The sequence below is a fragment of the Nilaparvata lugens genome, chromosome 1, assembly GCF_014356525.2.
Source record: "Nilaparvata lugens isolate BPH chromosome 1, ASM1435652v1, whole genome shotgun sequence".
NCBI classification, from domain to species: Eukaryota; Metazoa; Arthropoda; class Insecta; order Hemiptera; family Delphacidae; genus Nilaparvata; species Nilaparvata lugens.
In genome coordinates, this window is record NC_052504.1 from 623,570 (window position 1) to 649,375 (window position 25,806).

The following is a 25,806-nucleotide window of genomic DNA, read 5'->3' on the forward strand; positions in this document are numbered from 1 at the left end:
CCTGAAATTGATCAGTTGCGACCTGAAAACTCTGACACCAGACCTGACCAGCCAGGTCACTCAATTTCATTATTATTAATTATACCAAACATTTTTTAAATGGGAAATTTTACTACTTGAGCGTGTTCTCGTTTATATTCACACTATTTCACTACAAATCCTAATAAGTAAGTAGAAAGGTATGGAAAACTGGTAGTCGCTACTGGAGTCATACGATTTGATTATTCAAATCTATAGTTTGTATATTCCAATGTTATTGCTTTATATGTTTATTATATTTCTCAACCTTGATGTATAATTGTATTAGAAAACATTCTAAAGTCCAAAATAGGGTTATGATTTCACTCTTCTAAAATTTAGTCCATTTCTTCTCAAAAACTGACAATTTTTAATTTTTACATCATGTCTTGTTGTTAATTATTATTCTTGTTCGTGTTGTGTGATTGCTACAATAAATTTTAAGCCGTATAATTGTGGATTGCAGAAAAAAAGAGGAAGTCCGAGGAAAGTGGGTCAAGATGAGGATGACAAACCAAAAGTAGCCAAACGTAAAAAATGTAAGGAGGAAGAAGAAGACGATGAGAAGGAATCCAAAGAGATTGCCAGGTAAGTTATTTGATTTTGATATAATTTTTGTATTATTTTCACTGATATTATCTCTAGAAGATCACCTAATAAAGTCACCTATAATGAGGTCCACGTTATAATGGCAGTGGAGAAATATAGGAGAACAACGTTGCCGATCCTCTGTCTTGTCAATGCCTTCTATGGAGGGTAACTGATATCGGTTTATTGATGTAATATTAATTGTTCATTCTCGTTTAAAATAATTAATTATATTTATCAAGCAAGAAATTATATTTTCAATTATTTCATAATGAATTTTCATAATCAAGATGAAATATTATGCTAATTATATTTCTACATTGTTGAAAAACGATCTGGTAGCAGAGCAAAGCGAGAAAGAGATAGCGCTATCCGCTCTGTTGAATGATAGACAAGGATAGCAGTACAATTGCTACGTGGACCTCACTATAGAAACTAGTATTCCAAAAGCTAAACCTAAAATAATCGAAATAAATCCAAATCAAAAGGAGCCCTATTACAGACGACTTCCCAGTAACTAGCTCTTTGATAGAGATCTTGGACTAAAGTGAGAATCAAGTCATGAAGTCATTGGAAATGTTAGGACTACAGAGTTGCCGATTCTCTGTTACCACCGCCTCACTATTAGATAGCTATGAATCAAGTTATTCCTGTATATCTGAAATAATATTGTTTTTTCTTGTTTATTATGATCAGTTATATTTTATTCGCCAAGAAAATATTTTGTTCCATGATAATATAATCATGGATTTTCTGATAGTATCAAGTTATGAATGGTTAAATTAAAGTTCTTTAAAAATTATGTGAAGTGTGGACTGATTTCTAAATGACTGCGAAATATTATTCTCTTCTATGTTTTGTTTTGAAGCATCTAAACTTAAAAATCGACTTTGTGAAAATAATTAAGAACTGAAAATTTTGTGAAGTGAACAACTACAAGACTTGACCTATTTCGGACTATGTGTAACCTTATCTAAATTTGGGAGAGGAATAGCACAAGGTTACCTTATTTCATCTCTCCTTTTCATTTTTGATGATGTACTTATTGTATGACTCAATAAAGAATTTTCTCAATTGAGATTAAATATTTTGTTAGTTCATCACCGTGTATTTATTAACAACTTATTCTGATTATCAACTAATTATTGTCTATAAAATGTGAGGAGTTGTGGAAAAATGAATTTAAACTAACTGAAATGAATAAATATATTATTAATAAATATGTATGCTGCGCAGATTGAAGCGGACCAAACCCTTCGAGTTGTGTAGTGTTGTGGAGTGAAAGTGTCAAAAGCAGAGCAGTGTTGATAGTGTGAATGCGTATCTATAACACATGATAACTTATTTATTTTTATATTACTATTGTTAAATTTTGTCAGTTTCAAGTTTAAATAAATCAATAAATGAATTTATTTGTTTCAAGCACAGATGCTCATACAAAAGAGTTGAGTTGCATACAATCATTACATTCCTTTTCAAGTTAGTTGCTAGAAGTACGGTAGTAGTCCTGGTGAGAACTGCCTATCCTATTAATATTCAACCCACTATTATATTAGGAAAAAATTTCTCATTAGTCTTTACATACTAGATTGCAATAAAAATTAAGAACTATACAGGTGTTCTGAAAAAAGGTGCCCATAAGTCAGGGCGTTATAAGCATTTTCGGATATATGTTGATTAGGACTTTTTTTCTTGAGAGGAATCACGCCCTGACTTATGGGCACCTTTCTCAGAACACCCTTTATGCTTCTCAACCTTTATGTATTTTACTCTTCAATGTTTCTTTCCATTACGAACTGCTTGTTAATAATCACTTTTGAATAGCTATGTCGTAACTTGATGATTTTGCATGAAACGTTGAATTATGTATTATGTCGGTTATATTGGTTATATTATATTGGTTGATTTTGTGTAAAGGTTGACGAATTTGAAGTCATTGGAAGCAACTCGTCAAAAGAATAGCACAGACAGTAATAGTGGTAGTTCGTCAGAAGACGACAGGCCGAAAGCAAAGAAACCCAAGACTCCAGCAGTCAAAAAAAGGAAAGTTGCCAATTCTGAAGCCAGCAAAGGTGCGTTTCCTTCCTACCAACTCATTGGTTTGCACTCGTAGATTAGTTATTATTTTCAGTTCCAACGCTTTTTGTGGTGAATGTAAAGTAAAGAAAAACAAAATCGAAAATATTTAGGGCCGGTTTCCGAGCTCGGGATTTAGCTAAGTTCTAAACTTTAAACAGCTGGAGTCAGAAAATTGTCTTTCCGAAACGGGTAGTCGCAGTTTTTATTATAATCTTTATTTTTTCATTTCTACATTTGGAAGCGTTCTTCGTCGACCAAATTAAACATTCCTAAATAACTCATAATAGCTGAAACATTTTATTTTGTGTTCAATTTTCTAGTTTTTAGAAACGAGGCGTAGTCGCAGTCCACGTTTAAATTGAATTTCGAAAAAAACTAGAAAATTGAACACAAAATAAAATAAAGAGAAAATATTGTAAAGTTTCAGCTATTTTGATTTATTTAGGAATGTTTTATTTCGCCAAGGAAAAACATTTCCAATTATAGATTTGAGAAAACAATGATTGTCATAAAAACTGCGACTACGTCCCGTTTCGGAAAGACTCCAGCTGTTATAAGTCTAGAACTTGGCTAAATGCCGAGCTCGGAAACCGGTCCTAAGTGTTTCAAAAGTTACTTTACAACTTTGAAAATTTAATTAAATTTAGAGTGTTTCCACTTTGAGTTAATATTTCATTTCAATCGGGGACATTTATTCGAATGCTGTCAAATTACTGATTCCATTCATGATGGCTGATTTTATTTTATTTATTTGAAATATTTGAGTAGTAGTTTTCCTGTTGACTCGATATTCCATTTCAATTGGGATAATTCATTCAAATTTGTTTTAAATTACTGATGTTTATTTTTCAGAAAATTCAAGTGACTCCAAAGATATCAATTCTGATGATGATGATTCCAATGATTTAATGGATTATATCATCCCTAAAATTATTAAACAGGAAGATATTCATCACAAAGTTTTACAATGTCTGTTTGAATCATCCGCCTCTGAAAGTTCAGGTCAGTATTTATTTATTGCACTATTCAACTTGTGCCTCTATCTCTCTTCACCCGGTCCTGTGTTGATTTTCAGAGAATCTACCATTATTATTTGTTGAAACACCGCCGATTTATGAAGTTACATCACAAAATTATACTATCGTTATTGAATTGCATTCAATCTTTATTCTCATTGATTAATTTTTTATACTTTGTGAAATTCATTGAATAATTAGCGTTACCGTTATTTAATGTAAATTAGTGTATAAGACAGTAAATATTGTAACATACTAATAAAGAAATCTAATTTAATCTAATCTTTCTCACTCACTCTCTCTTTCTCTCTCTCTCTCTCTCTCTCTCTCTCTCTCTCTCTCTCTCTCTCTCTCTCTCTCTCTCTCTCATATCTTACGGTCAAGTGCTGAAGGGAAGGGTATCATCGATACGTTTTCTGAGAATGGGCATCTAAAGGTCCAAACTTCACCGTTTCATTTGAAAATATTACAGTAATGCCTCAATATTTGCATATATTCTTTGCTCAATATTATTGTAAAACTATGCAGTCTGTATTCATCATGTTATTTTACTCTTAGGTCTTTTAACGCTAGAACGTAAGTTTAATTTTGTTTTGTTAAACCCATGAATAAAGGAATCTGAATCGCTCTCACTCTTTCTCTCTCACACACATGCACACTATCTCTTTCTTTTCTCTCTCTCTCTCATCTGTCGGATCAAGTTCTTGTATCATTTTCTATTATTAATTTATAATTACAATACTGAATGATTCAGAATGCATTTGCCTAAAAATATCTGTTTGAGTTCGAGACCTTATAATATCCCATGAAACATACAATAAGGTTGGTATACAATCAATATATTGATTACAGTGTCAATGTGAATTGTGAATAGTTGAGAATCTGTATACAGTATTATTAAATCATTATGTTAGTAGATTATACATAAATAAACAACTTATTTTGTCATTTTTCAGAAGAGGCAGAGGAAGAGGAAGATTTAGGGAAAAAGAAGAAAGGGAAAAAAGCGAAGAATGAAAAGAAGAAGAGGATAAAAGAAGAGGAAGAGTCGAGTGACAGTGACGCTAGTCGCTCCTCCGCTAATGTTTTCCAAGTAAGTCATTAAATATTTATTATCCCTTTTTAATCTATATAATAAGAGAGGATAGGACTATGTAAGGGATTGTCTCGATTAGACCAGGTTTCGTTTACACCTGGTCCTACAGGGTCTGTATAATAAGTAACCGGACTGACCTCAGGAAATTTTTTATTGGCAAAATATGTTCAATTTCTCAATAGATATCTCCAAAGTAGTCCTATTGGAGTCGATAACACGCTGATACCGGATTTTCAAATCCCTGAACGCTCCCTGGAAGTCGGCAATCTCTATGCCGTTTAGAGCCCTCGTCGTAGCACGTTGAACGTTTTCCAGAGTCCCGAACCGCGTCCCCTTAAGTTGTCTCTTGATCTTGGGGAACAAAAAGAAGTCCAGTGGTGCCATATCCGGGCTGTAAGGAGGATGTGGCAACGTTACCCTCGACTATTTGGCGAGCAGGCAGTTGTGCGACGGAGTATTGTCGTGATGGAGGATCCACGAATAAGCAATCCCCGGACGGACTCAACGAGCCCGGGCTGTTAGTCGACGGAGCACCTCTCTGTAGTACTGGCCGTTCACATAGAGTTTGTGCCACCCGGCCAAACTGTAAACGACCAGTACTACAGAGAGGTGCTCCGTCGACTAACCGCCCGGGTTCATTAATCCGTCCGGGGATTGCCGATTCGTGGATCCTCCATCACGACAATGCTCAGTCGCACAACTGCCTGCTCGTCACCGAGCAGTTGGCCAAATAGTCGTTGCCACATCCTCCTTACAGCCCGGATTATGCACCACCGGACTTCTTTTTGTTCCCCCAAGATCAAGAGACAACTTAAGGGGACGCGGTTCAGGACTCTGGAAAACGTTCAACGTGCTACGACGAGGGCTCTAGACAGCATAGAGGTTGCCGACTTCCTAGGAGCGTTCAGGGATTTGAAAATCCAGTATCAGCAAGTTATCGACTCCAATAGGGACTACTTTGAAGATATCTAATGAAAAATTGAACATATTTTGCCAATAAAAAATTTCCTGAGGTCAGTCCGGTTACTTATTATAAAGACCCTGTATTCTACAATGAAGCTGAAAACCTGGTCTAAACGCACACCTCGGCTACACGAGACTGGATGCTTTGATTAATCCAGTAGTTGGATTACACCAGGTGGTCTAAACGATAGGTCTAATCGAGACACAGCACCTGGTCTAATCGAGAAGGAAAGCTTCGATTAGCCCAGTAGTTCGATTACCAGGTGTCATCCTATTATATTAAGCGAGCAATTTCTGTATGTTTATATTTTTATGTTTGGTTATTTATATTTATTTAATATCGGGGACCGAACTTCGCTCTGGAGTACAAAAGCATTAATAATTTATTACTAAAGAAGAAATTATAATAAAATTCATTGATAAATGTTCTATCTAATCACAGTAAATTGAGATAAATTCCCAGAGGAATGCAAAAATTTCCCTCACGAAGGCCCAGCTGCACAAAAGCCGGTTAAATTTTAATCCTGATTACCTTCACGTGAACCATTTCAAAAAGATGGATCTACTGGAATTAATCAGGATTGAAAATAACCGTGCTTTTTTGCAACCGGCACTAAGTACCTGATTGAATGATCACAAAAGTTCAACAGCTGAGTCATAATTTTGACACAGTCCCACACACATGAACTCGCTCACTTACTTCCATCACCAACAGACGACGAAATAATTATTATCAGCTGTTTTTCCAAGTATGAATAATAATTATTTTTTTAATGTCCTTCAGCGAGTTTTCCCAGGGATGAGACCTAGTGCAATCGAATCTTTATATTATAAACCTACTATGTTCTGAATTTCGTGAGAATCGTTGGAACCGTTTTCGAGATACGATGACATACAAACATATAAACATCTAAACATATAAACAGAAGTTGCTCGTTTAATAGTATAGGATATCTGGTTATTTATGTCCAACGGATCTCGAAAACGGCTTTAACGATTTTCACAAAATTTGGAACATAGTAGTTGTATGATATAAAAATTCGATTGCACTAGGTCTCATCCCTGGAAAAACTCGCTGGAGGACATGAAAAGGATAACAATTATTCATCATTGGAAAAACAGATGATAATTTCGTCGTCTGTTAAACAGAAGATGCGTGTGTGAGAGAGAAACATAACGAGACCAGGTCCTGGTCTAATCTGAAAAGTCTGACCTGGGGTAATCGAACAACTAGACTTATCGAGCACCTGGAGTAATAGAACACCTGGACTAAACGAAATACACTCCTCTATAAGCATATCTATCATATTGTTTGTAGCATCAATATGTATTTGAGACTCGAATTCCAAGAAAAACGTGATGATTTGACACACCAAAATCTGAATATAGATAGATTCCTCAATAATTGTTCAACTTGGGACACCTTAAAACCCGATTTTTTATTTTCCTTAGAGATCTATTACAAAATTTCATAATTTGCATACTTTTAACCTGGTTTAACTTTTACAGTTAAAGGCCCGGTTGCACAAAAGCCGGTTAAATTTTAACCGTGATTAACTTTACGAGAACCAATCATAGAAAGAGTTTTTAAAAGATTGCTCTGATTGGTACTCGTTGATTTAATCGCGGTTAAAATTCAACCGGCACTCTGATTTTTTGTTCTCTTGGCATTTAATTACTGTTAAACACAGTAACCATATAACTATATGGTTTTTAGTTTCTGTATTGTTAAAATTCAACAGGCTTTTTTACATCCGAACCTATGTTTTCAGTTTCGCAAAATTCGTTCAATATACGAGCATCGTCAATGTTCACCTTGTCATCAATTTCATCTGATGTCTTGTTTCAGATAAAACAGAAATCATGGAGAAAAGACAAACTTTTAACTGGCAAATTGACAGATACGGACACTTCAGAAGATGAAAGAAGGGAATCCAAATGGAGAAAGAAACAGCAACAGAAGGCAGCCGAAAGGTATAATTGAAAAAAAATCAATATTTGCCCGGGCTTGAACGGGAATTGATATCTATAGTGAGGTGCACGTTATAATGGCAGTGTAGGAAGATAGGAGAAAAGGGTTGCCAGATCTCAGCCTTGCCACCCAAACAGCTGATACTGGTATATCTCATCAATTTAACTGTTCATTATTGTTGAAAATACTTAATCATATTTTATTTGTCAAGAAAATATATTTTTTAAAGATGTAGTGATAAATTTTCATAATTGCGATAAAATATTTTGTCAATTAGTTGAATTTCTACATTGTTGATAAACGATGTGGCAACATTGCAATGCGTGAAAGAGATAGCGCCATCTGCATTGTTGAACGATAGACAAGGATAGCAACACCATTGCAAATCACACACTGTCATTATTTATTTATTTATTATGAGAATATTTATTTATTTATTAGAACAGTCACAAACACGATATTTGGAAAGAGAAACAGGCAATTGCCCAAAACTTCTTCAATTCCTTGATTTTGGCACATAAATAGTCCAAAGTGAGGTTAAGTTTAAAATTTCTGTTTTCACCAAAGATTATAACGTGGACCTCACTATAGAATCATAAACTTTACTGTTAAGATGAAATTCCGTAGCAAGTTTTCATTTTTAGCTCTTTCATGGCTTATAACTCTCCAACAATGCATTGCAAAAATTAATGCTCATTGTAGGTTTGTAGAAATTAAATTCTCTCTTATTGTATGTCTTTTATTCCACTATTTCAAGTTTTCCTTTCATGGTTATAGCAGTGTTAATGTAGGGGGTGAAATTTTCAATTTTGCAACAAGTGCCAACTCAGCGGTAGGCCTACCACACCTTCAAACAGAGAGGGATACAGATGCGCTCTTTGCTGTGTTTACTTCCCAACCAGTCTCAATTGAGCTGCAAAGTCAAAAATTGTGTTCCTTTATATTTATTATAATAAATTAATATGTGTTATATTTTATTTGTCAAGAAACCATGATATTTTATTGCTTAATGATTTGATAATAAATTTTCATTATCGAGATTGAAATATTTTGTTGATTATATTTCTACACAGTTGAAAAACGATTTGACAACGCTGCTGAGCTAGAAAAGGATAGCGCTATCTGCTTTGTCGAATGATAGACAAGGATAGCAATACCAATGCTAATGAAATGTTGTCATTAGAACGTGTACCTCACTACAGTGTTCTGTATCAAAAGTCAGTTAGCAGTAAAAGTTGGCTTCTTGCCTCTGCATTGTCCATTTTCTGTTAATTAATTGTACTTTGCTTTTTTACAGCTCTGACAGCTCTGATGTGGATTTCGTTCCCAAAAAGTATGTATTACACTTGACAATTTATTTGTTTCATTTTGTTCAATTCATTGTTTAATATATAGAGAGTGTGGCTTGTTCAATAATTAATATCGGGGACCGAGCTTTGCTCTGAAGTACAGAAGCATAACAAATTTATTGCGAAAGAAGAAATTATAATAACGTTCATAGTTCATACAGAAATGTTCTATCTAATCACAGTAAATTGAGATTAATTCCCAGAGGAATGCAAAAATTTCCCTCACAAAGGCCCGGTTGCATAAAAGCCGGTTAAATTATAATCCTGATTAATTCCACGTGAACCAAATCAGAGAAGACCATTTCAAAAAGATGGATCTACTGGAATTAATCAGCATTGAAAATAACCCGGCTCTTTTGCAACCGGCACTAAGTACCTGATTGAATGATTACAAAATTTCAACAGCTGAGTCATTTTGACACAGTCCCACCAATACCTACTATTGCTAATAGTAATACGAGGTATTGGTCCCACACGCACGAACTCACTCATTCACTTCCATCATCAACAGACGACGAAATAATTATCATCAGCTGTTTTTCCAAGGATGAATAATAATTATCCTTTTTATTTTTTCCCAGGGGTGAGACCTAGTGCAATCGAATTTTTATATTATAAACCTACTATGTTCTGAATTTCGTAAGAATCGTTAGAGCCGTTTTCGAGATCCGGTGAAATACAAACATAAAAACATATAAACAGAGATTGCTCATTTAAGAGTATATGATAGAGTGGCTCAGTAAGTTAAATCGAGAAATTTTGAAATTGTATAATTTCCTCTAAAGATTCATGAAACTAGTAGAAAAGAAATAGAAATTTCTTTATTGACTTAAGACAATTAAACATTTGTATGGTCAACGTCATACATATATATATACAAAATTTCAAGCATAAAAACAACAAAATTCTACAATATAAAGTCATCTACAAAACCATTATCACAATATTCATACATACAAAAATAAATTTCATAAAAATCAGCCTCTGTATAAATGCATTCTTGCTGCAGAATAAATTTAACAGTTTTTTTTAAACACATACAAGAAAGGCTTCTAATAGATAATGGCAAGAAATTGTACAATTTTACTCCTGTAAGCACCCAGCTTTATTGAGATCGTGAATACTTGAGAACATTTCTGTGCCTCGTGTTATGATTATAGACTTCAGTGTTAGTAGCCAACTCCCCTTTATACAGATTTATATAGAGAAGCAGGCTCATCACATAGACGGACGGCAGAGTCAACAGTTTGAGTTTTTTGAAAAGAGGCCAACAATGAGATCTTAGGTTTTCATTCATTATCATTCCAACTGCTCTTTTCTGAAGCCTAAAAATCTCAATGGACCTACTGCAGTTGCCCCATGCAATGATTCCATAAGACAATAATGAGAGAATATCTGAGCATAATAAACATAATAAAGCTCATGTTAACATTCAAGAATACTGAAGATACAAAAAATATATATGAAATTAAACATATTTGCTATATGAAAGTGAAAATTGAATCAATTAGAAGCAATAAAATGATTCCGCAGTGTAAACGTTGTCAGCGGTTTGGTCATACTCAGGCATACTGTCAACATGAACCTGTGTGTGTGAAGTGTGCTGGAAAACACTGGACCATTTCATGTACCAAGGCTAAAGAAACCCCAGCCAAATGTTTCAATTGTGCTGAGGCTCACCCAGCTAACTACAGAGGCTGTCTTATCGCTAAAGAACTTCAGAGAAGAAGAATTGAAAAAGACAACATAGATAGAAGAAGTAGCGGAGTACAACATACAACCCAACAGAGGAAATTCACTTCTAGAAAGTACACTGGAGAAATATCCTATTCTCAAGTAACAAAACCCACTCCAAGCCTACAACAGGAGAGTCAACCAAAGCAGCAACAACAGCAACAACAACCAGTTGATGTTAATAAGGTTTTGCAGGAAATTTTGAACAGTTTAAACATTCTTTCTGGACGACTTGACAGCTTGGAAGGGAAGAGTAAGAGTATCGAGAAGAAAACTAAAAAATTAATATTACAAGCCAACAAGATATTAGGATTGCCACCTGGAATGCCAATGGAATAAATAATATCAATAATAATAGAAAACAAGAAATAGAAATATTTCTAAAGACCCGAAATATAGATGTGTGCCTTATCTCTGAAACCCATTCAACTGAGCAGACTCACTTCAAAATCAATGGATATAATGTTTACGAAACTATTCATCCTCAAAATCAAGCAAGAGGTGGAAGTGCTGTAATAGTGAAGGAGAGTATTAAACACTATGAAGACTCCAGTATTCAAAGTAATGAAATACAGCTAACTGTAGTTGGACTAGAGTCTATCAACCAGAAAATACTTGTTGGAGCTGCATATTTCCCACCACGTTACAATTTAAAGAAAAATGATTATACCAGTATTCTTCATCAGCTTGGAGATAGATTCATTGTGGGTGGAGATTTTAATGCCAAGCATAAGGATTGGGGTTCAAGACTCACAACTACCAAAGGAAAAGAACTCAGAGAGGCTATCCAGGAGCTGGGCTGCGAATTCCATTCAACAGGGAAACCTACTTATTGGCCAACAGATTTGAATAAAACTCCAGATCTTCTAGATTTCTTCATAACAAAGAGAATATCCAGTAATTTTATTGACATTGAAGAGAGCTTTGACCTGGATTCTGATCATTCAGCTGTAATTCTCACACTCAGTGAACGAATAATAAAGAAAGAAGACAGACCAATGTTAGTCAACAGAACAACAGACTGGGAAGCTTTCAAAGTGGATTTGGAGAATGAAATCAACTTGAATATTCCACTTAGAACAGCTGAGCAGTTAGATGAAGCCGCAGAAAATTTCATGTGGCAAATCCAGAAATCAGCCTGGAAAAACACTAGACAATACACCAGGAAAACAAAAGGATGCAATTACCCACTGGAGATTCGACAACTTGTTTTAGAGAAACGAAGGGCAAGAAGAAGATGGCAGGAAACTCGTGATCCTGCTGACAAAAATATATTGAATAACAAAACACAACAATTGAGAAGAGAGATAAGGAAACTAACTGAGGAGTCCATTAATAACTAGCCTACCTTCAAAATTTGACAGCTGATGCCAGTACAGATTATTCATTATGGAAAGCAACAAAAAGAATTAAGCGACCAATATCACAATCCCCTCCAATCAGAAAACCAGATGGTACTTGGGCAAGAAATAACAGAGAAAAGGCAGATATATTTGCTAATCATCTAGAAGAAATCTTTCAGCCAAACAACATTCAATCTGAAATTGATCCTGAAGAAGATATAATAGATGATTTAGATACAGAGATTGATCTAGTTTCTATAAATGAGGTTCAAGAAGAAATAAAAAATAATCTGAATACCAAAAAAGCACCTGGTTTGATCTGATTACAGGTGAAATCTTGAAGAAACTTCCAAGGAAAGGTATTGTCATGCTAACATATTTATTCAATGCATCACTCCGATTACAGCATTTTCCTTCAATTTGGAAGGTGGCAGAAGTCATTATGCTGCAAAAGCCTGGGAAATGTCCTCAAGAAGCAAAATCGTACCGCCCAATATCTCTTCTACCTGTAATTTCAAAGCTTTTTGAGAAATTGCTAATGAAGAGATTGGCTCCCATCATAAGTAGCAGGAATCTGATACCAGCCCATCAATTTGGTTTCAGGCAGAAGCACTCAACCCTGGACCAAGTACATAGAATCACTAATGTAATAGAGAATTCATTAGAGAAAAAATGTATATGCTCAGCAATCTTCCTTGATGTGGCACAGGCATTTGACAAAGTGTGGCATGAAGGACTGATCAATAACTTCATAAAATTCTTCCCACTCCACTTGTAAAACTTTTAAAATCATACATCACTAACAGATTGTTCAGAGTAAAACAAGGTGATGACGTCTCTGAATTAAAGGAAATAAGGGCTGGAGTTCCACAAGGTAGTGTTCTTGGACCAGTTCTTTATGTGCTGTACACAAGCGATCTTCCTGAATTGGATGCAGTGACAATTGCTACTTTTGCTGATGATACTGCAATACTGGCAGAAGGGGAAACAGTACAAGAAGCAGCCACAAAACTACAGAATGCTAGCAACAAATTCAGTGACTGGACAAAGAAATGGAGAATCCGATTGAATGAGATGAAGTCCATTCATATCAACTTCACAAACAAAAATATCAATGATCCGATTCGTATAAATCTAAATGGGAATGTAGTACCACACAGCAACACAGCAAAATACCTTGGAATGACTCTTGACGCCAAGTTGAAATGGAAAGAGCATATCAAGATGAAAAGGACTGAGCTGGGACTAAAATACAGTAAAATCTATTGGCTGTTGGGCAGACAATCACAACTCTCATTGGACAACAAAATATTGATTTATAAACAAATTCTAAAACCTGTCTGGACGTATGGAATTCAGGTTTGGGGCTGCTCTAGAACATCTAACATCAATCAGATTCAAACATTCCAAAACAAAGTACTGCGGAACATGGTGAATGCGCCCTGGTACATAAGGAACAGCGATTTGCACCGAGATCTACACATCCCCTATGTGACCAGTGAAATAAGACGATTGGCAGCCCATCATGAGTCACGTCTTCATCAACACGACAACACCGAAGTCATCCAACTCCTAGACAGCACTGAACTCACAAGGAGGTTGAAGAGAACAAAGCCCTTCGAGTTGGTGTAGTGCTAGTGAAGTGAAAAAAGTATAAATTAAATAAATGTGTAGCGAAAGAATTTAAAGTAGAAGAATTATAGATTAGAACTGTAGGCTTCACTGGAAGACTTTAGCAATAAAAATTAATATTTTAGGATAAGAAATAAGAGAACAAAATTAATGGTTAGTCCTAGTGACTAGTTTTAATGGATTTTTAATAAATAAAAAAAAAAAAAAATATTGAGAAGTTTATAGGAAGTCACCCCTTTCATTTTATTTTAGAAATAATTATGTTTCAGTAACACTCGGCCCCTGCGCTCAGCTTTTAACCTTTTCAGAGACCTTTCGTATTTTTACTTTCCTTGTCCTATTACCATAGGTAAGGAAAGTATTGCTTTCCAAAAAAAATTAAGGTATCCTAATTTCAAGTTTTCTATACGTTTCAAGGTCCCCTGAGTCCAAAAACATGATTTTTGGGTGTGTGTGTGTGTGTGTGTGGTGTGTGTGTGTGTGTGTGTGTGTGTGTGGTGTGTGTGTGTGTGTGTGTGAGTGTGCCTGTGAACACGATAACTCTATTCCTGATTAACCGATTGACTTGAAATTTTAAACTTAAGGTCCTTATACCATGAGGATCCGACAATAAGAAATTCAATAAAATTCAATTCAAAATGCCGGGAAAAATTGTGCATAAAAACAACAAAATTCTACAATATAAAGTCATCTACAAACCATTATCACAATATTCATACATACAAAAATCAATTTCATAAAAATCAGCCTCTGTATAAATGCATTCTTGCTGCAGAATAAATTTAACAGTTTTTTTTAAACACATACAAGAAAGGCTTCTAATAGATAATGGCAAGAAATTGTACAATTTTACTCCTGTAAACACCCAGCTTTTTTGAGATCGTGAATACTTGAAAACATTTCTGTGCCTCGTGTTATGATTATGGACTTCACTGTTAGTAGCCAACTCCCCTTTATACAGATGTATATAGAGAAGCAGGCTCATCACTTAGACGGACGGCAGAGTCAACAGTTTGAGTTTTTTGAAAAGAGGCCAACAGTGAGATCTTTGGTTTTCATTCATTATCATTCCAACTGCCCTTTTCTGAAGCCTAAAAATCTCAATGGACCTACTGCAGTTGCCCCATACAAAGATTCCATAAGACAATAATGAGAATATCTGAGCATAATAAACATTTAACAAAGCATCAACATCAACAGCTCCACGCAATCTTCTTAGCATATAAAGGCCTTTAGATAGTTTCTTATTTAGAGACTCCACGTGCGAGATCCAATTCAGTCTGTTTTATATAAATATTTTAATACTAATGGAATGTTATGTTATCATTCCATTTCTGATCCTTCAATCAAAATGTTCAAAAGTACAAGTTCCGACACGAACAATTTCGATCAAATGCAATTCAAGATGGCGGCTAAAATGGAGAAAATGTTGTCAAAAACAGGGGTTTTCGCGATGCTCTCAAAAACGGCTCCAACGATTTCGATTAAATTTATACCTGAAATAGTCATTGATAAGCTCTATCAACTGTCACATGTCCCATATCTGTAGAAATTTCAGGAGCTCCGCCTCATCGATGCAAAGTTTGATTTTAGATTCCCAATTATCAGGCTTCAGGTACAATTTAAACAAAAAACTCCGAGTGGAAAAGATTGAGCATAAAAATCTCTACAATTAATGTTCAGTTACATTTTCACCTATAATTGAAAATAAGCTCGAAATTCGAGAAAATGTGATTATCCAATTGCAAACTGTTGGCAACTGTTGATTCTATTAAATGATTCACTATGAAGAGATAGCATTCTTTGTATGTCTCCAGCGTTAATGTTTTACTTTAGTTTAGGTAGGACTTTGTTGTAGCATGTGAACAGTGCACCTTCCTAAGATATCATAGATAGATAGCCTGATAGATATTAGGTCTGGTTGGCCTCAACGGCATCAGACAATTCAAAGTGCTATCAAAAGCAAGACACCATTAATGTAACATGAAATGTATTTCTAGTATCAAGTTACTATTTGTCTTTGACTCAATTACAGTAGTCAAAATAGTGCTTCAGACTATAAAAGCACTCCTCCTTCAGAAATAATTTCAAACTTCGTTTAAACTCCTTTATCGTTATTATTTCCCGCAACCGAATTGGTAGTACTTGGTATATCTTTCTACCAATATAACTTGGTTTTTGTTCATACCAAGTCAATCTATGATACTTGGAGAATGTATTCTTATGTCGTAAGTTATATTATATTCAAGTGTCTTGTTCATAGCAATAGATATTCCCACAGCGTTACATTTGCTTTTGATGTTGTAAATTGATCTGATTTTATTTTTGGATTCTGTGTTGGAAACTTATTACAAATATTTTCTACCTACAGGGACAAGGCAAAGGCAAAGAAGCCTAGAATAGTTCTCTCAGATTCGGATATAATCGAAATATCGGAATCTGACGAAGACAGCAGCTCTAGTTCGGTGGAAATCACCAAGAAAGGCAAGAAACGAAAAAGGGGTTCCAGGTCTTCAGCAGACGGCAGCAGCAGCTCTGACGACGATACGAAGAAAAAAGCCAAGTAAGTACTTTTTATACAAAACTAGCAGGTAACATGTGCTCCGCAAGGGTCTAATTAAAAACTTGACCTACTGAAATCTTGAAGAATTGAAAATAGACCTATAACCATCCTTGTTACATTGAGAATCTATATGCAAGATTTCAAGTTAATGAGATGAGTAGTTCAGACGTGATGATGCGTTATTCGTGAATTTCTTATCCTGTACTAGTAGGCAGGAATAGCATGAGCTGTGAGATGCGCGAGAGGAGAGATAATGGAGTGAGAGTGGGGAGGCCACTCGAAACTAAGAGAGGGGAGGTGGCTGGAGCTTGTTGTTGAGTCGCCTTTCCTACTGCTTATGCTATTAGGCCTATGCAAACCGGAGCGATGTGCACCGTACGGAGGTCAAGTTGAGACTGAGTCAAATGCTTCCCCCACCACTAAAATTCTCTCTCGGGCTACGGCGCATCTTGAACTTAGAGCTCATGCTATTCCTGACGGGCTGTACGTGTATAAGCTTGTATATAAAAACTTAACAAACTGAAAGCTTGACCTACTGAAATCTTGAAGAATTGAAAATAGGCCTATAACCATCCTCGGTGAATTAAGAATCTATTAATGCAAGATTTCAAGTTAATGAGATGAGTAGTTGAGACGTGATGATGCATCATTCGTGAATTTTTTATCCCGTACGTGTATAAGCCTTTATCATTCTTTACTTTATTGCAGTATAGACTATTTGAACAAGATTAAGGGTCGGTTTCCGAGCTCGGGATTTGGCTAAGTTCTAGACTTTAAACAGCTGGAGTCAGAAAATTGGCTTTCCGAAACGGGGCGTAGTCATAGTCATTGTCAAAGTCACGTTTGAATTAAGTTTCAAAAAACTAGAAAATTAAACACAAAATAAAGAGAAAATAGTGTATAGTTTCAGCTATTTTGAATTATTTGGAAATGTTTAATTTCGTCAAGGAAAAACGTTTCCAATTATAGAAATGAAAAAATAAAAACTGCGACTACGCCACGTTTTGGAAAGCTAATTTTCTGACTCCAGCTGTTTAACTTGGCTAAATCCCGAGCCTAAGGCCGGTTACAGAGCTCGACCGACCGTCAGTGCGTACGTCAGTCGCGCTTGTCTTTTCCATAGATATTCCATGTATCCGTACAGAGCAGGACTGACGGCACGCATGCGCACGGTCAGGACCATGCGTTTTATACTGCGTACGAAGTCCATCGGTCGAGCTCGTGCGCATCCGTTCCATCGGTCGACTGACGCGCTATTGAAACAAATAGAAGCTTTCAGTGCTGTACTGATCAGTAGCCCGATCGCAACATAACCAATGTGCTGACACCTCTGCCCGACAATCAGCTGATATTGAATTGAATAGCATAATGAATGAATTCAATTAATAGTGTCATATTTTAATTCACAGTTTTTCTATACATTTCTTCAATCATTTCTAAATTTTTTATTGTAAAAAACATATATTATTAATATTATCTACATTTATTTGATCCATAGCTTGAAGTGACTGCAAGTATTCCCAATGGTGATACAAGCTTGAAATAACTCATCGAAATTTCTGATGGACATTCTGAGGTAGTTAAAAAATGTATCTTCATCCCCAAGCAATTATGTATATAATGGTACTAAATTCCCTTTGAAATGCTCTTTGGGCGACCATCGGGTGAACTTGATATCTACGTCTTTTAATCTTTCGTTCACGAAGATAATTAGCTGCAATTAAAGAATCTGTAAAGGGGTCCATTTTGTGAGTCAGAAAAACTGATGTAAGGATGGTGCATACGCACTGACGGTCGGTTGAGCTCTGAATGTGTAAAACTGATTAATGGATGCGTTCGGTCAGGATGGTACATACGCACTGACGGTCGGTCGAGCTCTGTAACCGGCCTTATTGTTGTTACAAAGCGAAACAACTCAAGTTTTATTAAATTAGTTTGATAGTACAAAATCGCGCCATAGTGAGGTCCTTGTTCTAATGGAATTGTAGAAAGATAGTAAAACAGCGTTGCCGATTCTCCACCTAGCCATTGCCTTCTATTATAGAAGATAGCGACACCGACTCTCTGCCTTGACATTGCTTTCTGTAGAAGGTAGCTGATTTCATTAAAATTATATTATGAATTTTCAAAGTTGTTGAGTAACTTCTGAAACACCCTATACGCTAAATCGACGGTTTTCAGCGTTTTCAAGAACTGATTGGCAGGATTTTTTTTAAATTTACAGGCTCTGTTAAGATGTGCAAATTAATGTTGTTTTAAATTCATGCCAAAGATACACTCAAAATCGGCGTTTTAAGCGAGCCTGCCGTCTATTTGATAATAGAATCAATTGCAAACCAAACTGATCGAATTTAAAATATGTCTATAAATATCCTCGGTAAATAAAGAATCTATATGCAAAATTTCAAGTTAATCAGTTGGGTAGTTCAGACGTGATGATGCATTATTCGTGAGTTTCCTCTCCCCTACATAAGCCAATTATTTCCTTTATTATATGACTTTTACTAAATATTTTACCGCTACTCATGTATAGTGAGGTCCACGTTATTTATAATGGCAGTGTTTGATTAGCAATGGCATTGCTATCCTTGTCTATCATTCAGCAAAGCGGATAGCGCTATCTCTTTCTCGCTTTGCTCTGCTATCAGATCTTCTTTTAATAATAATGTCGAATTAATAATTAACAAAATATTTCATCTCAATTGTGAAAATTAATCATTACATTATTAAAAAACATAATTTCTTGCTTAATAAAATGTAATTGATTATTTTAAACGAGAATGAACAGTTGATGAACTTGATGAAGAATGAATAATTAATTAAACAAATATTTCATCTTAATTATGAAAATTCACCATGAAATTATTGAAAAATTTAATTTCTTGCTTCATAAAATATAATTGAATATTTTAAACGAGAATGAACAGTTAATATTACATCAATAAACCTGTATCAGCTACCGTCTGTAGAAGGCATTGACAAGACAGAGGATCGGCAACGTTTTTCTCCCATCTTTCTCCACTGCCATTATAACGTGAACCTCACTATAGTGAGATTCACTTAGATCTGTCGACATTCCTTGTAAATAGAACCAGCGCTTACCATTCGACCAATATTGACTGTTGGAAAAGTGTAATATTGATGAAGTGAAAACTTGATGAAATGCACCCGAGTTACCCCGATAAATCTGGTCTGATGTTAATAATAGTTGCTCTGGTTAATAATGATCAACGATTCAATCTCAAATAAATATATTTTCATAAATTTACATGATTGTGATGAAATATTATGTTGATAGTGATCATATTATTTCTGCATAGTCTACAAACAATTTGGAAACAGTGTGAAGTTGGGAAAGGATGCAGCTATCTGCTTTGTCCGATGACAGACAATGATAGCTAGAGGGAAAGAATATCTCTGGTTGCGGCCGATTTTGAAACTTGGGGCCGGTTTCCGAGCCCGGGATTTAGCTAAGTTCTAGACTTTGAACTGCTGGAGTCAGATAATTGGCTTTCCGAAACGGGCCGTAGTCGCAGTTTTTATGATAATCATTATTTTCTCATTTCTATAATAATTGAAATAAATGAAACATTCCTAAATAATTCAAAATAGCTGAAACTTTACACTATTTTCTCTTTATTTTATGTTTTGTTAATTTTATAGTTTTTCGAAATTTAATTCGAACGTGGACTGTGACTACGCCCCGTTTTGGAAAGCCAATTGTCTGACTCCAGCTGTTTAAAGTCTAGAACTTAGCAAAATCCCGAGCTCGGAAACCGGGCCTTAATGTCTATGAAAATTAGGGAATTGTGCAGTTTTTGCTGCACCTATCCTGCTTTGAAAGAAAAACATGAATTTACATTTGGATCTGAATATAATTATAATTTCTCGCATGAAATATTAGTTATTGTTTCAATTGATTCGAAGATTACTCAGGAATTATGATTGGTTGGTTTCAGAAAAAAACGAAAACGTATCATCAACAATTCATCGAGTGATAATGATGAGGGCGATGAAGGTGACGAACTGAATGAATCAAACGCCAGTCAGGTGACTAATTCATTCATTCATTCATTTTATTGACCGAGCGAAGTGAGGTCTTAAGGTGCGTACAGACTTATTACGCTCTGCTCCGCAATCGAATGTCACTCGAGCAGAACGATAGATGATCGCAGGTCGAGCAAGAACGGAACGCGAACAGAGCTCGAGCTTGGAAGTTGCTAGGGCAAACTAACCAATAGTTGCGCATGCGCAGTCAACGTTTTTGTTGGATCAGTTACGATCTCTGTGTTAGCATATAAAATTAATAATCAATTAGTAAATCATCAAAATTAAATCATATAAAATAATTAAAACATTTTTAATAATAGGTACCAGCATATTAGAATTTAGAAGAAAGAAGCCAAACTCCCAACCAAGCCTTTCACCTTTAAAAACATTAAAAGACATAACCTTTTTGTAATTGAATATCAGCATAAATGCAATAAACTTGATATTTATCATCAGTTTATTATATAAACCTAATGTATTATTAGGCTACCCAGCAATCCTCTGGTCAGAATATTTTAATTTAGTTTTGTCACCCGATCAGCTGGATTGAACGTTTCACATTTGTGAGGTTAGGTTGTAGTGAAGTCAACAATACGTCAAGCGCGCGATCATGCTTCGAACATATTGTGAACCTCTATCGATCCTTTGCGTAACATCTCGCGTAACATTCATGATCGGAGCGTGTGCGAAGCGTGTTCGTGGCGCGTATATCTGTACGCACCTTAAGATTCAAGTCGACGGTTTTGCATTTCTCTTTATTTTTATATATATTTATGTTTCGCATTTACGGCGAAACGCAGCAATAGATTTTCATGAAATGTGACAGGTATGTTCCTTTTTAAATTCCGCGTCGACTTATATAAAAGGTTTTTTGAAATTTTGCATTTTAAGGATAATACAAAAGGAAAAAGAGTCTCCCTCGAACGCCAATATTACCATAAAAATCAGACTATAGAATTATTCATCATAAATCAGTTGTCGAGAGGATTATTAATTGCATGCAATGACGCTTGCAATTAATATCTCAATGTATCTTAGTGAAAAGTCAGCTGTTGTGTAGACTATTAATTATTGCAAGCAATGAGGCATGCAATATTGATAACTCGATTTAGCTTATTATTTTCTCCCGACTTTTCTCTCCTTTCAACTCGGTAAGCTTTTGATGATAGTAGCATAGTTTTTTACAACAAATTATTAGAATTGTAATGCTAATAATTATAATTAATATTAATAATTATTGTCGATACAACAACCCAAACAGCCATTAGTTTTTTACATAGCGATATCTCGCCGACACGTCAGGACAGGACATAATATTCACTCTGATGGACAGTATTAAAGGAGGCTGTGGTTTTTAACATATTTTAGGAGGGATTATTAATTGCTTGCAATGACGCATGCAATATCTTAATGTAATTTAGTAAAAAATCAGCTGTCGTGTGGACTATTCATTGCATGCAATTAATAACTGAAAGTAAACATAGTATTTTCTCTCGACATTTCTCTGCTTTCAATTCGGGCTGACCTGTTGCCAGTATGTCTTGAAGGAGATCAGCCGTTGATGTTAAAATGTTGATGTTTTGATACACCAACCCCAACAGCCATTAGCAGCTTTTACACCGATATCTCGCCGACACAACATACAGACAGGATTTACTCTGATGGACAGTATAAGAGGAGGCTGTAGTTTATAACTGCGCGAGGTCTACTGTTTACAGAACTACTAGTAATAAGTGGAATTATTGAACGAGCGTAGCGAGCTCTTTCTGATGACTAGAACCTCGAGCCGTTGTCCGCTTGTGGGTGTGTTTGTATATTCGACGATTTATTGTTATTGGTTTCGTCAATCAACATTTGAAAATTGATTTTTATATTCTTTGGACTATTATACATATTGAGTTCGTTGGCCAACAAAATTCACTCACTCCTTCGTATTTTTTGAGGATATAACAGGATAACATTGAAAGTTGACAAGAGGAAACATTTTAGTGACTTATTATCAGTTGTGATTTAGGAGTTATTACACAGACCGTCTGTCGTTTATGCGCCGGCATGTGATTCCAGCTGTCTGTCTTGAATTTTGATTCTGATTTTTTACTCATAGTCCAGTTTTCTCCGATTGGTTCTAGTAACATGATTAAAATTTAGAAGGCTTTTGTGCTACCCGGCCTAAAATTTTGAAACTTGAAAGTAGAAACAATTTACTCACTGCTTGGTGGTGACAATCGTTTTGCAATCAATGTCATAATTTATTATGTAAGCCCACAAACCTTGATTGATAGCACTTTTAGTTTTACATCAGTTGGCAAATTAAATCTGCATTTAATTTTTAGGTCTATTAATAGCTGCACTATTTTTAATAAATCAATAATATCAACTTTCAATTTTCAGGGCAAAAGCGGCAGAAAGAACATAAAGAAAATAATGAAGGACAAAGATGTTGCCGAAGCAACTAGATCGGCGGCAAAAGAGGAAGAAGAAAGGAGACAGAGAATAATGGAAAGGCAAAAAATGGTGAGTAGTTCGTTACTTTTCAGTTTTGCCCATCAAACTGCATGTTGGCCGATTCACATTTTCTCATTAACATGTTTATCCACCTCTCAAACATGTCTTCTAAAAAACATTAATAAAACAATATTGAAACTTCATGTACCCTTTATTATTCAAAATATTACAACTAATTTCGACCATAGTTCATTTTCAAGTTGAAATGTGGAAAATAAATAAACAAGTTGATACTATTTAATAAGAACATATGCTTATTTTCATATGATCAATTTATTTCTTATTCATTATTTTTTTGGTTGAAGTTATTAAATTTAATAATTTCAAACTTATTAAATTTTAATTTTATCAAAAATAGGATTATTCAAGTCAAATATATTTATTATATTTTTCAAATTATTCTTCTTTAATTTGACAGTTTTATAGATTATAAAATTCTTCTTTTACATTCAATTTATTACTTCCATTATCAATGCCTTATATTAGAATTTATATAGATAAATTATAGCGATATTTTTATTATTATTTATATGAATTTATTAAATTTAATAACTTCAACCAAAAAACTAATAATAAGAAATAAATTAATCATGTGAAAATGAGAATATTTTCTTATTAAATAGTATCAACTTGTTTATTTACTTTCCACATTTCAACTTGAAAATGGCCTATGGTCCAAACTAGTCGTTGTAATATTTTAATAAAGGGTACTTCAAGTTTCAATATTGTTTTATTAATTTATAAAAGTAGCCCATTCAAGTGAAGTGTTTCTTCTAAAACATGTTCACCCGTCATGTATTTATGCTCATTCATGCATTTATAATCAATAATTACACAGGGTGATTATAAAAGGACTGTACACTTGGAAAGCACATAAATATTTATTGAAATTACTTACAGAATTGAGAAAGGTGTCATTTTGTTACAAAACACTTCAAGTTTAAAGTGTGGGTGTTATTTTGGTTGGATGTGAGAGCCGTTGGTAATGCGACATACATCCACCGATAACCTGTTACATGCCACACTCTTACCAGCATATCTGGCGTAACTTGTGCAACCGCAGCGATCCAAATGTGAACCGACTTCGGAGGTCCTTAAGATTGTCTGGTAGAGGCGGAACATGAGCCTTATCCTTAATGAAACTCCACAGGAAGAAGCCCATCGATGGTAAATCCGGTGAGTGAGGTGACCATGCAATTGGCCCTACATGGTAAATCCAGCCAAGTTGAAAGCAATTGTCTAGTAAATCTCAAACTTCTCTGTTGAAATGAGCTGGTGAACCACGTCATCCTGAACAAGATAAACAAGTGCCCTTTTTACTTTCAGCTCATTTCCACGAAGAAGTTCGGGATTTCTAGACAATTGCTTTCAACTTCGCTGGATTTACCATGCAGGACCAATTGAAAATTAGCTGGTACGATTGTGGCAAGAAATTGATTGTCGGTGGGATGTATGTCGCATTACCAACGGCTCTCACATCCAACCAAAATAACACCCACACCTTAAACTTGAAGTGTTTTGTAACAAAATTATACCTTTCTCAATTCTGTAAGTAATTTCAATAAATATGTGCTTTCAAAGTTGTATAGTCCTTTTATAATCACCCTTTATAATTCATTGATACTGTATTTACAATTATTTATGTTCTCCTCGTCAAGAATGCATTGTTCAATTCAATTCAATAGATTCTACTTCAAATATCTATTTCACGTGCTGTTGTCGTAGATACCCCATATTGAATAGCAACGACTTGGAATAATTCATATGAAAATATTTCGAGCAACTAGTTTCGGTTGTTACACCATTATCGATACATAATAAACTCTCAACAAGTAAAAATCACAGAGTATGATAATGGTGTATAGTGAGGTCCACGTTATAATGACAGTATTTGATCAACTTTGGTTTTGCTATCCTTGTCTATCATTCGACAAAGCCGGTGGTACTATCCTTTTCTAGGTCCACAACGATGCCAATTATGTTTTTGACAGTGTAGAAATATAATTAATTAATGCAGAGAATCGGCATCGCTATTCTTCTATCTTTATCCACTGCCATTATAATGTGGACCTCACTATAGTAACAAAAACTCGTTGCTTGAAATGTCTTTTCAATGCATTGTTTTTTGTAAATATAATAAAGTGGTTGTTACAGTTTCAAGTGCTATGCAATGGGTAGTAGTTACAAAATTACATGGATAATATTCGTGTAATTTCTTGTAGATTTGTATTGATAGTGTTTAGTTGTTAGAAATATTGAAAATAATATTTTATTTGGTTTCAGTACAATGCAATTTACGAAGCTGTGGAGGACACCGCTAGCAAAAAAGTGGACAAACTTGTTTTAGATTTTGACCCGGAGACGAAAAAGCCGATCATATCTGTGGACAAAGGCCTAGTTGCCAAAATGAAGCCTCATCAGGTAAGTTCCAATTTAAATCTGAGTAAAATAATTGATGTATGTTGGGCTTAAACTATTTTTAAAAATGTCTCATTTCAAGATTCGAACTTTTTCCCCACACAAATTTATTGCGGTAAACATATTAGGGATATTTAGCCAGCTAAAGTGCTATTTGATAAATCTGGATTGTGAACGCCCCATCTAAAACCAACTGCTATAAGCTAACTGCAATAGCGCTCCAAGCCGATAATTTGTGTAACTGAAAGTTTATAACCTCACTTTTGCTACCAAATATGGCCGCCGTTTTAACAGAGTTAGCGGACTCAAACCTGCGCTTTCTGCAATCTCGTCTGCTAATTTTTTTCTAACGTACTACTATAGCATTGAGTTATCAAAGACTTAGCAAATAGCAGGAGTTAGTGAATAGCTCGACTTAGCCAGCTAACTCCAACATTTTGAATACCGCTATTGCAGTTGTAGACTTACTTATTTATTAAT

The 25,806-nt window shown here is 35.0% G+C and overlaps 1 protein-coding gene across 5 annotated transcripts in view; it reads left to right on the forward strand.

The window, feature by feature from the left end:
- The window catches only part of LOC111054123 (transcriptional regulator ATRX homolog), a 100,926-nt gene that overhangs the window by 18,367 nt on the left and 56,753 nt on the right, over nucleotides 1-25,806 (forward strand). For all 5 annotated transcript variants that reach the window (XM_039427094.1, XM_039427097.1, XM_039427101.1 and 2 more), the window contains 10 exons: nucleotides 485-606; nucleotides 2,524-2,678; nucleotides 3,538-3,687; nucleotides 4,658-4,794; nucleotides 7,610-7,734; nucleotides 9,030-9,065; nucleotides 16,162-16,353; nucleotides 20,313-20,403; nucleotides 22,795-22,917; nucleotides 25,192-25,329. In XM_039427094.1, coding sequence (XP_039283028.1) covers nucleotides 485-606; nucleotides 2,524-2,678; nucleotides 3,538-3,687; nucleotides 4,658-4,794; nucleotides 7,610-7,734; nucleotides 9,030-9,065; nucleotides 16,162-16,353; nucleotides 20,313-20,403; nucleotides 22,795-22,917; nucleotides 25,192-25,329 — 1,269 coding nt within the window. The remainder of the gene's footprint in view (nucleotides 1-484; nucleotides 607-2,523; nucleotides 2,679-3,537; nucleotides 3,688-4,657; nucleotides 4,795-7,609; nucleotides 7,735-9,029; nucleotides 9,066-16,161; nucleotides 16,354-20,312; nucleotides 20,404-22,794; nucleotides 22,918-25,191; nucleotides 25,330-25,806) is intronic.